Below are 14607 nucleotides of genomic sequence, written 5' to 3'. Positions count from 1 at the left end.
GGCCACACCCAGATTCAAACCTGTGTCGCTGGGGTGAGAGCCCAGAGGACTAACCACTCCACTACGGAGGCCTCGATCACATGGGGATGGGTCAAATGCAGGGCATAATAATTTTTTTGGGCCCCACCAAACTTGAAACCCGTGTTGCTGGGGGTGAGAGCCCAGAGGACCAACAACTCCACTAAGGAAGCCTGGCTCTCAATACCCGGAATGAATATGGTTTGATGGAGTAACTCACAAGCGAATGGTCAACCTTTATTTACGCCAGGGAAAAATCATGGCCAAAGCTTAATTGAAAGTGAAAAGTGCCACACCCGCCCTCACCCCCACTTTCTGTTTGATCTGTGATGTCACACGGACACTCCTTTAGGTACGTCGCCATTTTCAAGCGTACCTAAAAACACGTCAGTTCATTAGAGAAAAATGATGGCCAAAGCTGAACTGAAAGTGAAAAGTGCCACACCCGCCCTCACCTGTTGCTGTAACGTCACACAGTTAACCAAATGTCCAATTTTTGCTATTTAAAAACTACTACAAGTGTTACAAAATCAAGATCACCCAAAGAGAAGCATCATTTCCCCGTTGTTGCATCCCTTCATGTATATAAGTTAGCCGTGCATTAAAGAAGTGTTGTTTCAGTGAGTTGTTCTTTCTTTCCTTGGCAAATCGCATTTCGACATTCTGACTTATATAGTTCACGCCAGGAGGGAGACGCAACACCTTCACTGACTAATCCGTTGATGCACAAGAAGGCATTTCACTCATTGACTCGTCCGCAAAGTCCGGATTCGTTCCCTCACTGATCCGTTCTCGCGATGAACTGGAAATGCAAACCACACAAGTTACGTCACTGACTCGTAAAGTCCCTCCTCCATCTAACGCTCGCTGGCGCTGCTGATTGGCTGATTTTCTTCTTCGTTTTGTTTTACGGCGAGGTAGCACCAGCTTCAATGGGCATCACTTTAGGAAGTGATTCGTTAACTCTCGTTCACTGAAAAGATTCGTTCTTTTTGAACGAATTGTTCACTCACAAGCCAACACTATTTGAAATCTTTTTGACATTTCAGCGAGCTTACATTAAGAGAGGGAGGAAACGCAGCAAACACCTCACGTGCAGAGGTGCAGGTGTTACCTCGAGGAGGCGGAGCTCGGCAAATGAAGTTGATAGTAATCATACCAACTTGCCCTTTATGTTTTGCCGTGAATGTTTGATGGGATTCCTTTTGTTTGTAGCGCATTTAGTATTTGCATTAGGTCCATTAACATGCACTGAGAGCTGCACAGCTGCAGCCACAAGGGAAATGATGACTGAAACCTCGAAAACCAAAGGAGCCAGCCACATTTCCTTTTTTTTTTCATCTTCTATCTGGCATGCGATTAGATGGCATGTCATGCTAATTCACTTATCTAACGTGTTTCTTTTCAGCGCCGGTTCTATTGGGTTTTTGGATTTTTTTCTTTACACCATTCCTGCAAAAATTCCACCTTTCTGCATATTAAGTTGCAGATTTGTTAGGATTTAACAACAATATGTAATTGAGCTAGACACTGCCTCCAATAGAATTGGAACTCGTTTTTATTTTTCCAGCAGACCAAAATGAACCTAATATTTTTTTTGTATTTTTATTTTTTTAATATATCATTGCTGTGTCATGGCAATATGATTGACAAGCTCACACCGGTGGTGTAGGGGCCATTCCAGCTTCGTCACCCGCCCACTCTCCCTCCCTCTCTCTTTCCTTCCTTCCTTCCTTCCCTCCCCCTCTTCTTTCCTTCCTCCCTTTCTCCCCCTGCGACTCCCACCTCCCCCTCCGGGCGTCAGTGACGTGCACTTTGAGAGCGGGACCTGCCCTCTAGGGATGGGCGATACCAATGATTTTGGAATCGTTCCGATACCAAGTATTTCCTACCCAAAATACCCGATATTCGATCCGATATCGATACCGGAAGTGTAATTTCCCGCCAAAAAAACAATTTAAATGCAGTGGCATTCTTGCTCTTGGAGAGTCATCTATTGAATTCTGTAGAAAAAAGTATTACGTCATGTACATGAATTATTAACCTTTTTAGACATTAGTGCATTAGTGGAAGATGCATATTAATAGTATAACTGTAGTGGGTTGACATAATTCACCCGGAACCTAAGTTCACGTTGCCGAGTTCCGGTGGGATGTTTTACACGTGTGGGAGTTTCCTGTTTGAGGAGTGTGCGTTAGGATCTCGAGGGAAAAAGAGTCGGCCCGTGGTTGCGAGAAGATAATTATAAATGTCATTAAAACAACTGCCGTTGGCACCGTCATTTACCACTCCGCCTCCGACTCCAGTCCTTGCACACCACATAACTTTAATAAAAAGGAGCTATTCTTTACTTTTTTCTCTCTCTCTGTTATTGGGAAAACGTTTTGTCTTTTAGTATAATCTAAAAAGAGACATGGTACCAACAGAGATGCAGGGCTTAATCGTCATGAGCAGCAAAACTATCAATTTGTAAAGCCACTGGATACTTACATTTAATATTGTAATACTTTAGTGTTGTTTATAGGAAGTGGAGTTACAAATAAAACGTATGGCGTTCGACCACAAATTGAAAAGGGGAAAACTTTATATATTTGACATATTTCACATTTTGCCTCGTTGTTATTAAGTAAAATATAATATCCCCAAACCAGACTTCTCTTGCGTTCGGACTGGGCCGCCACCGTGGCCATGCTTGTTTGTGTTTGTTTGGATTGGAACGGGGGGCGGAGGAGGAGGGCTTGGCTTGTGAGAAAAGGGGGCGGAAGCAGAGCAGAGCAGGACACGCCGGTGCAGCAGGCGGAAGGAAAAGTAGTGCTAGCATGAGTGCAAGTCGTCAAATTGGAGCAGAAAAAATGTGAGGAAAAATATTATTAAATAATTGTAAGTATCGATATTTTAGCTAGGAAGATCGATACTCAAAAATGAGCAGCCTGGATCCATATATCGATATTTCGGTATCGATCCGCCCATCCCTAGTAGGAACCTTTTCGCAGAAGTATTTGTTCCTTTCCGGTCTTAAATTACACCAGGACATGCCCGTGCACTGTTTCTTCCCGATTCGAAACATCACATAAACATCGCAACATCACACGATCGAGTTAATCAATCACGAACGATCGATTAAAAATAGTATTTCTGTGAATAACGTCTTGCCACAAAATCGTATCGTAGCGTCATCGTGTCAACTGTGCCGAACACTGAAGAAAATCTTCAAAAAAACGTAAGTATGAACGTATGCAAATGGTAGAAAATAGGGATGACATTTTCCCCCCGTCAAATTTTTGCCGAATTTAGATTCCAGAAATGGCTCGCAGTAGCAGTGTAGACATGGACCCCGATGTTGCTCGGAGGCTGTTTGAGGAGGGGGCCACCCTGGTCCTGCTTGGAGTCCCTCAGGGCACAGAATTTGGCATTGACTGCAAAAGTTGGAAGGTTGGTCCACGCTTCCAGGGTATTAAGATGATCCCCCCAGGGCTGCACTTTCTCAACTACTGCTCTGTCAACCCACCAAGCTGTGGAGGAGAAGTTGGCCCAAAGACCGGCTTGTTTCTCAGTCTGAAACCAAGAGACCTCCTATTGGCTAACTGGAACCCCAAAGAAGAGGATTTTGACTTCTCCGCCACCCAGAATGAGGAGGAAGTGAGCAGAGTCCGAGCAAATTTGCAAGATCTGGACCCATACCTTGGGCCTTATCCTTATGAGGTGATGAGAAAGTGGGTGTCCCTCACAGACCGACTGAGTGAGGAGCTGGCCAAAAACTTGCAGCCGCTCTCCGGACGGGTATGTGCCTTCAGCGATGTTATTCCCGAGACAGAGTTCCGACACACAAAGGACCGGGCCGAGCAGCCGAGGAACGACACGGCCTGCCAGACCATGAGGGAGGGACTGGATAGGCTTCCCAAGATGAAGCAGAGGGAGGGGACACAACTACGCTTTTCTGTCATCCTAGAGAAGACTTACCCAGCAGGGGCCACACCCGCCCAGATAACCCAGTGCAGCCTGGACTTCACCTACGCCCTGGAGACTGTGCTCAACGAGAAGCACCAAGAGAGGCCTCTCGACCTGCTTGGTAAGTGTTTTCCTTGCTCATTACTACATATCATTTGGTAGTCTTTGTACTACTTGACTAAATTTGACATTGGTCGGGCTGACCGGATAAAGTAATATACTTACCGGTTTATCTATGCTTTGAAGATGCACTATGCTTATTTTTACACACGGAGTAATGTTACTCAAGAGTCCCACAAGCAGTTTAGAAAATGTGTGGTGGATGGGAGGACTTTGTTGAACTTTATGACCCGACCACAAAACTCCTTTCCTAGGTGAGCTGCAGTTTGCCTTTGTGTGCTTCTTGATGGGAAACGTGTACGAGGGCTTCGAGCACTGGAAGCGCCTTCTGAGCCTTCTGTGTCGAGCTGAGACGGCCATGCAGAAGCACAAGGAGCTCTACTTGGGGCTCATCGCCGTGCTCTACCACCAGCTAGGAGAAATCCCTCCTGACTTCTTTGTGGACATTGTTTCTCAGGACAACTTCCTCACCTCCACTCTGCAGGTACCAGCTTCATGGGGCAAAACCCAACCAATGGTTTTATTTCACGGAAGTACAGTGAACACTGAAACTCACTGACGCGCTGGCGCTACCCCAATCATAACAAATATTTCATGTTAATAGTTTGAACCAAAAATACAACACTAATTATGAGCCCAAAACAAAATATAATTTCAAACACATTTTTACCATCCCCATTAATAAAAGGTATTTAGGTATTTCAGTTCGAAGCCTTCGTTATCCTACACCTCTTAACCGCCAATTTAGTCAAACAAATACAGATGACTGTGATGGGAATGGGCCGGAGCCGGAATCGAACTAGCAACCCTGAACTGTGAGGCGGCCGTGCTAACCAGTGCACCACTGTCATGCACAAAATAATAATAATGATAATAATACAATCATGAGTTTACCAAACTCAACTTGTCTGTACCTATCCAGTCAACTTCAACTTTTTATTTTATTTGTTTCCCCCGGTAGGACTTTTTCCAGATGGCCAGCGGACCCGGAGTGGATGTAGCGCTCCGCAAAAGAGCGGAGAAGTTTAAAGCCCACCTGACTAAGAAGTTTTCCTGGGATTTTGACGCAGACTTGGACGAGTATTCGCCTGTGGTGGTGGATCTTCCCGAGGGTTTCACTGTGGACTGACTTTGCGTGTACTAAAAGATCAGTCAAGCTCGAGCTTCCATGTCAGATAGTTGTCCCTCACCAAGTTGGTGATACACATGTGGCTCGATGTGGAAGCCTGTAACATTGTAAAGTTCATACTTGTTTGTAACTTCCTGTCTATATATTTTTCAAAAAGTAGGTATTCTTCCTAAGCCTTTTTATGTAAATCTGGGAAGAAAAATAAAATACATGACTAAATTAATCTTTGCCTTTAATATGGGTGAACTTCTACTCTAAGTAATGGTAATTAATGGACAATTTATGAAAGGGCATGTTCATATGATCAGTGATGCTTCTGTCGATGTAAACAGAAATAATGGGGGTGGGGAAAAAAAGAAGTTTGGTTTTTGATTTGCATGCACAAAAAAAAACATTCTTTCTGTTACGCTCTGCAAAAACGGTTATGGAATTCAGGAACAAGCATTTTCTCTTTTCTAAGGTTTTTTGTGAAGAGGTTGTCGTAACCGCTTCTGGCACCAGATGGCAGAATTGGACTTTCAAGAACAAATTGTTTTTCAACTCTTAATTTTTTGCTGTCAGTGCTTTGCAGACTGACTGCCCTCTTCTGTAAATTTAGATTAAATTCGATATACTGTATAAATTTTTTTTGTTGATCTACTGCAGCGATCACCAACCGGTGGCTCTCTCGTTGTCTGTGGTGGCATTGCAAATGTTCCGCGAAATTGGAAATGGAAAATAATGATTGCATTTTTAAAAATAAAATGGATTTCTTATTTAGACTTGATTTTTTTTCTAGCTAATTTTGTGAATTATTTACCTATCCAAATTATGTCAAATGTATCTTAGATTCCCAATATAGACATATAGATGCAAATTATTGGTACAGTCCAGTGTTTGATGATAATTGTAGGCTTTGTGTTGATGAGAAAACCCCCCGCCTGCTTTCACTCACAAACTCTCTTCCACCAACAATGCTTTTAACTTCTTGACTCAGCAGTTTAATGTTCATTATATGTGACTGAACACGCGAGGTGTTTCACCATGGGTGTATAATGTCAATCAATTATTCATCAACTGTACTGTGTTAGAGGTAGTATGACGTACGGAAGTGAGGCATGGGCCCTGAAAACAGAACACGAAAACAAACTAAACAGAGCAGAAATGAGAATGATCAGATGGATGTGTGGTGTTTCAATGAGGGAAGAAAAGAGCAGTGCAGAGCTGAGACAGAAGATGGGAGTGGAGGCCATAGTGGATGTGGTGAGGAGAGGCAGACTGCGATGGTACGGACATGTAGTGAGAAAGGACGAGAACGACTGGGTGAAGAAAGTTATGTCGTATAACGTAGAGGGAACAAGACCCAGTGGCCGACCTAAAAAGACCTGGCAGGTGACCGTGGCAGCCGACATGGAGGCACTCGGCATCAACCACGAGATGGCCATGGACCGTTCCCGGTGGAAGAAGGCCATATTGAGAACCCAGTCCAACCCAGCGGCGCCTGGGTAGCGGACTTTAAACCGATGATGATGATGAATTATTCATCAACTGATGCTTTTTGATTACTCATGCATGGGGATACCCTTTTAGGCTTTGTTGATTGTAAACGATCACCACCATCTTGTCCTCTCAACACAAAATGGCTGAAATCAAGCAATCATACCACATGTTGCACACATCTTTGAAGTAGCATATCTATTACATATAGTGGATATAAAAAGTCTACACACCCCTGTTCAAAAGCCTGATTGACCCCAGCTGTTTTAGTTGGCTTTTGTAGTCACATCTTAGAGCACAACTCTGGGTCCATAGAGAGCTTCCATAATGTCATAGGGATCTCATTATTAAGGGCATGGTAGGTTAAGACCTTCCAAGGTATTACATACCATATCATGGAACACAGAAAAGACAGAAAATATGGAATCTTAACTTGGGGTTAATAAGTAGCAACTCAAAAGGTTGCAGGTGTACGCTGACGCCACATGAGTTTGAATGTGTTTGAAGTCTTAAACATCCAAAGTTATAAGAGGGTGTGCACACTTGTGCAACTATATTAGCTCAGTTGTTTATTTTTACTCCCTCTCTTGAATGTGTTTCTATTTCTTCCTCCCATTTAGTGTCACATGCTAAAGGTAAAAAAATGCTGGAAAAAGTTGTGAAATGTCTCAATTTTCTTTTAGATTGCAAAAACATGGTATTTGAACAGGGGTGTGTACACTTTTTATATATTCACGCTATGATTTTACATGTTTATTGATACTCTATTTGAACTTTGGATGTAACTGCTTTGTTACTGCAAAAAGAACATCACCATGAAAATGTTACAACTTTCATAGCAACTTCTACACCTCTAAACTTTTATCTTTATAGCATCACGTAGCCTTTGTTTTACTGAAATGAAATAAATAATTAAAATATGTGATAAGTAATTTAAGGAGTTTCTCCTCTTCTCTGTCCACTTGCTGCCCTTTAGTCATCTTTGTGAATTAAGTCGAGTGAGTTGATGGCCAGCTTGTGCTTCATCTTTATGTCCTCCCGCTGCAGTCCCAGTCAAGCATCACGTCTAATTCACACAATTCGAGATAGGCACATGGACTTGGTCGTTGATGTTTTTTTTTTTTCTTTGCCCCCTCCCAGGACATGCAAGCGCAGTTTGGGCTTGGCCAAGTTAGGAAGTTTGGTATCTAGACTAGGGCAGGTTGCAAAAGCGGATGAAGTGAAAAATCTTTCCTGGAAAACGTCATCCGCACCATAGTGTGTGAACAGTCCGGTTCTGTTTGAATGATCTGCTTAAGTGATTAGCGGCAGGAGCTGAAACCGAAGCGGTACACTTTGGAGGCGTCTGCCATTGTGATCATGAACAAGCGAGCTTGCGAATGCATTTCCCCTGTGGACTCATTGACTCGGTGAAAGCTTTTCAGTGGCACACAAAGACAGTGATAACATCCAAAGCTATGTTTCAATGGTGTCATAAATTTGTCTTCACTCAAGAGCTAAAGCGGTTCCACGAGAGCTTTAATCAAGTTGGGTTTAGACAAGACGCACATCCTTTCCTCTCCCTCTTTTCTCCTGGGCCACAGATTCCATCAGCGAGAGGTTACTCCCCCTACACCTGCCCATCACATGACTGATTTTGACCGACTGTTGTCTTTGGCAATGACACCCTAAACCGAGCGTGAACTCTGGCAGACCTTGTCATAGCAGACAGAATCTGAATACCAGGCAACCACACACTTCTGCTCATTGTTTTTCACCCTGCTTCTGTTTTCTTGTTCTGCTTCAATCAGTTGAGGTCACACCCTTCTCTTGTGGTGCCACATATTAAAGTATGTACACATTTTTTGTTCACATCTTTATCCATTCATGCTAATATTCAGATCCATGTTTTGGTATCTTAATCTGAATAGATTACCTGTCTGTTGTTGAGTTACCCATGCATGCACTTTCACACGAATCGTACTAGAACCACCTATCATATGGCGGCTGCGGAACAACCATTTGACCACTGGTAGATGGGGATGTAGCTCAGTGGTAGAGCGCATGCTTAGCATGCATGAGGTCCTGGGATCGATCCCCAGCATCTCCATGTTTTGGTAGCTCAATCTGAATAGATTAGAATAGATTGATGTTACCCATGCATTCCACCCGAATTTCACATGCATCGAAAGCAATCACTTACCCATGTAGCTCAGTGGTAGAGGCTATGCTTGGTGCGCGTGAAGTCTTAGGCTCAATCCCCAGCATCTTCATTTTTTGTTAGCTCAATCGGAATAGATTATCTGATTGATGTTGAGTTACCCATGCTTGTAAACTGAACTTTACATGGCTCATAGAATCACCTATCTCATGGTGGCCGGGAAACAACCAATCGACTGTTAGACGATGGGGATGTAGCTCAGTGGTAGAGCGCATGCTTTGCATGTATGAGGTCCTGGGATTGTTCCCCAGCATCTTCATGTTTTGGTAGCTCATTCTGAATAGATTGTTTGATGATGAGTTAACCATGCATGCCACCTGAATTTCAGACAGTCACAGAAAAATCAAGTGGGCCAGCAAGCTATTCTCACATCGGACGAATAAATCTATCTCCTCCTGTCTTCTTTGTATACTTTTACCCCGTCATAAATTTTTCTTGTCCGCATCCTCTTCTCCTTGTCCTGACGCATGCTGAGTCACGGGACAGTCACCCAAAGTAACAGCAGGATATTCTGAATTTAACCTTCCTTCTCTTCTCCATCCTGCTTCCACTCCCAAATGGACTGAATGCACCCTAGTTTTCTGGAGTTCATTTATAATCACAAACAGATCTCAAAAGAACATTCATTCTCATCAAGGTGTTTGAAGTACAAATCTTTAAATTAACATTTTTGTTTGGACCTGCTGGCCAGAATCCTGGATCGAGCTATTTCTGCTTCATCACTGCAGGCAAAACCACCTAATCGGACATGTTTTTGTACATGTGACTGTGTGGTACAGGTTGTGGCCAGTCTGACTCAAACCAGGTGGCCAAGTGTTTGGCTCACAGGAAGCCATTTTTCTTTTTTTCCCCAACCACTGGGAATAGACACAATCCTAAAATGCGCACGGTAAATAGTTTGATGCAAAATAAGCGAGAGCAGATGCCATAGATAAATTTAGGAATATCTGACTAATTTGCTGGCCAAGGTTTTTATGTAGCTAAATAATGCCAGTGTGAGTACGATAGATTAGATAGATTAGATAGACAAAATAGATTAGATAGACAAAATAGATTAGACAAAATACATTCGACAAAATAGATTAGATCGACAAAATAGACAAGATAGACAGATAGATACACAAAAACACATCACATCAAAAATGAAATCTCACTCAGTAGACTCATTTGACTGTGTGTCATGGAGTGAACGGAGCTGAGCGACCAAATGCAGCTTGGACCAGGGTTTTTGAACAAACTCAAAAGACAGACTGCAAGAAGTTCGACTAGGGATGAGAACTGAACAGAACTGGCAAAGACAGGAACCAAAAGAAACAAGAAGACATGAGACAAGAGACGACAACAATGATCCGACCGGCAGTGACAGGCAGACAGGACTTAAATACATGACAGGTAACAAAAGGCAGGGTGAGAATGATCACACTAATCATGGGCACACAGGAGGGGAGGGGTGAGCACACACACGCGTGAACCAAAACCAGAAAAGAAACCGTGACAGATAATATTACAATAAGACAATAATTTAGTTATTAATAGAACATGGAAGATAATGAAGTAACCAAATTAATTATAAACAAAATGTTAGCTTTTTACATCTGCAGCTGGAATACAGTACAAAAGTTAAATTTTCCTTTAATAATTTTGGTTTTAATTTCTTTTATGTCGGTCTGTGAAAATGTTGTCTTCTTGTTAAACCTGTCTATGTATGAGACATAATATTTGGAAATGATAAATACAAAAGAAATGCAGTATTTTTACATGATTCCTGACTTGGACGAGAGAATTGTTTGACTGAGTTCATCTAATGAGTCAACAGCATTGGTAAACGCAACATCCTTTATACTGACGTATGGTACAAAAAAAGCAACAGAGGTTTTCCCATTGGTTATACTACTGACGCCAACATGCTTTAACTGGGTTCAAGGCTAATCCACTGTAATTCTTCACTTGCCATACTGGGAATTCCATCATACCATTTCAGCAGTCATGCAGGGTGGACACACGGTGCCTCAAGTTAAACATCTCGGTCTTTAACGCTCATATCCTTACCTCAACAACGGATAGCGTGAGAAAACAGTGTAGATTGGCACGCCACCCTTGCTTGAATGCTCTCTCTCTCTCTCTCTCTCTCTCTCTCTCTCTCTCTCTCTCTCTCTCTCTCTCTCTCTCTCTCTCTCTCTCTCTCTCTCTCTCTCTCTCTCTCTCTCTCTCTCTCTCTCTCTCTCTCTCTCTCTCTCTCTCTCTCTCTCACACACACACACACACACACATACACACCACACGCACTCACGACAAACAGATGGTCAGTTTTGTCTGTCACGTGTTCTGTGATTGTTGGGGCATATGCATATATTCCATATCCAGTTCAGCGTGGAGCTGCACTTTGTTTGTCTTTCAGATTCCTGGATGAGGCTTTAAATCCATACCATCACTGCTCGGGGAGGTATTTATCCTAACCCTTCTCAAAGCCATGGGAGCCATAGAACCCCCACCCCCACCCCCCCCCCCCCAAACATCATTATAAACATCTGTACTATTGTAAAATAAAGGGAAAAAAAAATTCTGACAGTCCTGACAGTTTCCAGTGACAAACTGCCACACTCTCATTGTAAACTCCGTTTACTGTTGCTTTGCTGGTATAGACTATATTTTGCCTGGAACGCCTCATATTGTAGCCTACCGCTCGTGAATGGATGTTATTAAAAAGGCATGAAGAAAGCTTTGGGTCAAGGACAAGGTCACTGGTCCTCCATTTACCAGAACCCCTTTTTTTTATTCCTATAAGTGATGGATTGACCATGTGAACAGTGTGGCAAATCTTGTAAAACCGGATTCTCCTTTTTCTGCTTCAAAGGCAATCGAATGCATGGAATTTTACGCAACAGGCCGAGAACAGCCTAACCTATACGTTCAGAACAGCTGGCCCAAATTGAATAGAAAGGTCATTTTTCACAAACACCTGTCCAGCAGGTGAAACTGTATTGTTGTTTCATTTGACCGCTGCGTGAAAATATCTATTTATTTGTATTCTTTTAGAGTCTTTATAAGAGGCTTTTTTTTTATTTGTTCCAGATTTGAAAATATATTAAATAGAATGAATAAATTCCCAGATTCTAATCTTCATCTTGGTCAGTGACTCTTGAATAAACTTGTGCTCGGTCATCCCACCTGACAAGATTCAGGACAGGATTCCAATTTTGATTAAAATGTAATATTTGTTTGTGTGTATTATTCATGGATTATGCTGCCAGATGGGAGGGGTGTGTCAAAACCTCTACTTAGACGAGCTCCAATGCTTTCTTTGCACATTTTATTATTGACACAACACTCAATTCACTGATTTTATTCCAAACTGTATTAAGGCAGGAATATTTCACAGAAAGACTTGATAGCTCTCCTGAAATAGATAAACATGTAAAAATGATAGAATAAAAAAAGTGTGACAAAGGGGAAATTCACTTCAGTGATAAAATACTTCTCCACTACGGTGTGATATTGAAAGTGTAATGATATTGAAACGAATATAACACCATGTGACTGCACCCCCCCCCCCCCGCCTCTTTCATCCCCTTTCATGCATGCCCGCCGTTCTGATCCTGCCCCAGAGTCCGTGAAGAGAGATTATTATGAGTGGAGGTAGATCCCTCTCCCTATTTAGACGCTCGGCTTGAAAAACGACAGACAGGTAAAAAACAATTGTAGTTGGTGGTGATAGCGGCACTAACGGCACTGAGCGTACGTATATGGTGCTACCCACACGTCTTCCACGCATGCTATAGTCTGGCGGAGCCTGAAAAAAAGGAGGTGATCCGGTCAGACGTCAAGGGGATCAAGGCTCGGGCATCTGCACTCCTCCTGTCGTAAGAGATTCCAGGTCGAGCAAAACATTTACAATGCGCCTTCAACAATTGCATTCCCCACATAGCTGCCCCCTCCACTGACAAGGCCGCATGCACAGGTCACAAGGCCACAACAGGGAGCCGATTTATGTGTATTAAGCCAAATCCCAGATGACATTCCCGTTCCCCATTATTCGCAGATTCATCTTTTGCCACAGAGAGAATACCGGTTGAGTCAAAGGAGGCCAGAGAGGAAAGGCTGGGGTGAGGAGTTTCAACCCTCATGCGCGCCGACCTTTGACCCACAGAGGTAAACCTCAGGCAAGCTCAGCAGGGACTGACCTTCTGACAGACTAATCAGTGTGAACGATAGCGTACAATCTATTCCGGTTGCTTGAGCTTGAACTTATCAAACAAGGCGTTGGACGCATCAAGTGGCTGAGTAAAGATGCCGACTTGAGGGATGAGAGGCTCTTTGATGTTCTGATAAAAAAAATGCCTTACCCTTCTTGGCTGAGTGACTTTTTGATTGCCACATGGACCATTCGGCTTGATGGAAGCTTAGGCCATTTTCATTTCAGCGCTTGGCACCGTTCTTCAGCTTTTTCGCTACGAATTGGACTGGACAGAAAATGTAATGAGTTCAAACCAGACGCATGATACTACACTGTGGACTGTACCTTAGTGTTGTCAAAAGTATTGATACTTTAAAAAGTTCCAATACTTCCATGTGGCTTCAGAATACAATATCTATTTTTCACGGCATTGATGCTTCTGCCGTGACCACTCTGCAAGGAGCGCAGCCAGGAGAGTCCTCATTGCAATCCGGCTTGTAGTTCCACTGTTAAATTAAATTGTTAAGTATGGCCGGTGTGGTGTTGGCAAGACAGCAAAACAGAGCCAACACGAGACTAGAAGAACGTGACATCCACACAGGAAAGGTTAGTTCAATTCACAATTAGTAATGACTTGTAATGTACTGACACAAACCCAAACCCACCAAGCCTCAATTTAGACAATTTAGTCCATTTATTCCTGAAAGTACCAGTAAATTGCAACTCCCTCATATGTGTGTTGACTTCAGCATAATTTGTGGATTCAAGTGGATGGCAGACCCCTGCAAAGCAACATCTGGAAACACTTATTTGTTGCTGTCTATGGTGTTCCTTTCGAACCACACACACACATGCACATACATACACGCACGCGCACGCACGCAATAAGCACACATTATCATACAGGTTTAGACGTAGGGAACGAATGGGAAAATGAATCCATTCACTTCTAAGTTTGTAAGTTGCACAGGCTTTGAGCTACAAGACTAAAGTGGCCTCTGATTGCTGTTCCCAAGTGTGCTTGATAATTCACTGTATAAGTACAGTCTGCTCAATTAAGTTACAGCCAGGTCATTTGGTTTCATTTGGTACAATTCACAATACATTTAACCACTGCATGATTTATAATGTGCATTACACCTCAGTTGGAAAGGGGCTCCCATGAGAGGAGAGGAGAGGAGAAGCCTCTCTAAGTGCTGATTGGGAAGGTTAAAATAATTTCCATTCCGCCATCAATTAAGTTCAGTTGGAGCAAATCCATCTGTTTTCCATTACGCTTCACTGCTAAATGTGTTTGAATGATTCTACTGAGTAAAATTCTTTTATTTTGATGCAGAATGTGCTTCGTTATGACCAGAACTCTTGGTACCTTGGCCTTTAATATACCATTGAGGACAACAAGCATTTGCAAGTATGTGTGTGTGCCTGTGTGTTTGTGAGTGTGTGCAAGCTCATTACTAAGCACGGACTCCCCTTCTTCTGGCAGAGCAAAAGGAAACTTCCAGTACCGAGTTGTTTATGATACTTGACTTACACAAGGTA

The 14607-nt window shown here is 42.8% G+C and overlaps 1 protein-coding gene and 2 non-coding genes across 3 annotated transcripts; all 3 read left to right on the top strand.

The window, feature by feature from the left end:
- The first annotated feature begins 3012 nt into the window (after window positions 1-3012).
- Window positions 3013-5974, top strand: aar2 (AAR2 splicing factor). Its single transcript, XM_061272555.1, has 4 exons — window positions 3013-3238; window positions 3313-4087; window positions 4341-4570; window positions 5048-5974. Exons 2-4 carry the CDS (start codon window positions 3322-3324, stop codon window positions 5213-5215), a joined length of 1164 nt encoding a protein of 387 aa, XP_061128539.1. The 5' UTR covers window positions 3013-3238; window positions 3313-3321; the 3' UTR covers window positions 5216-5974.
- Window positions 5975-8708: 2734 nt separating this feature from the next.
- Window positions 8709-8780, top strand: trnaa-agc (transfer RNA alanine (anticodon AGC)). The gene has a single exon. It is a non-coding gene; the product is annotated as a tRNA-Ala (tRNA).
- Window positions 8781-9078: 298 nt separating this feature from the next.
- Window positions 9079-9150, top strand: trnaa-ugc (transfer RNA alanine (anticodon UGC)). The gene has a single exon. It is a non-coding gene; the product is annotated as a tRNA-Ala (tRNA).
- The last annotated feature ends 5457 nt before the right edge of the window (window positions 9151-14607 follow it).

This window comes from Syngnathus typhle, linkage group LG2, assembly GCF_033458585.1.
Source record: "Syngnathus typhle isolate RoL2023-S1 ecotype Sweden linkage group LG2, RoL_Styp_1.0, whole genome shotgun sequence".
Taxonomy (NCBI): Eukaryota; Metazoa; Chordata; class Actinopteri; order Syngnathiformes; family Syngnathidae; genus Syngnathus; species Syngnathus typhle.
Note: the sequence above shows the minus strand (reverse complement) of the source record. Positions and strands in the feature narration are given on the sequence as shown.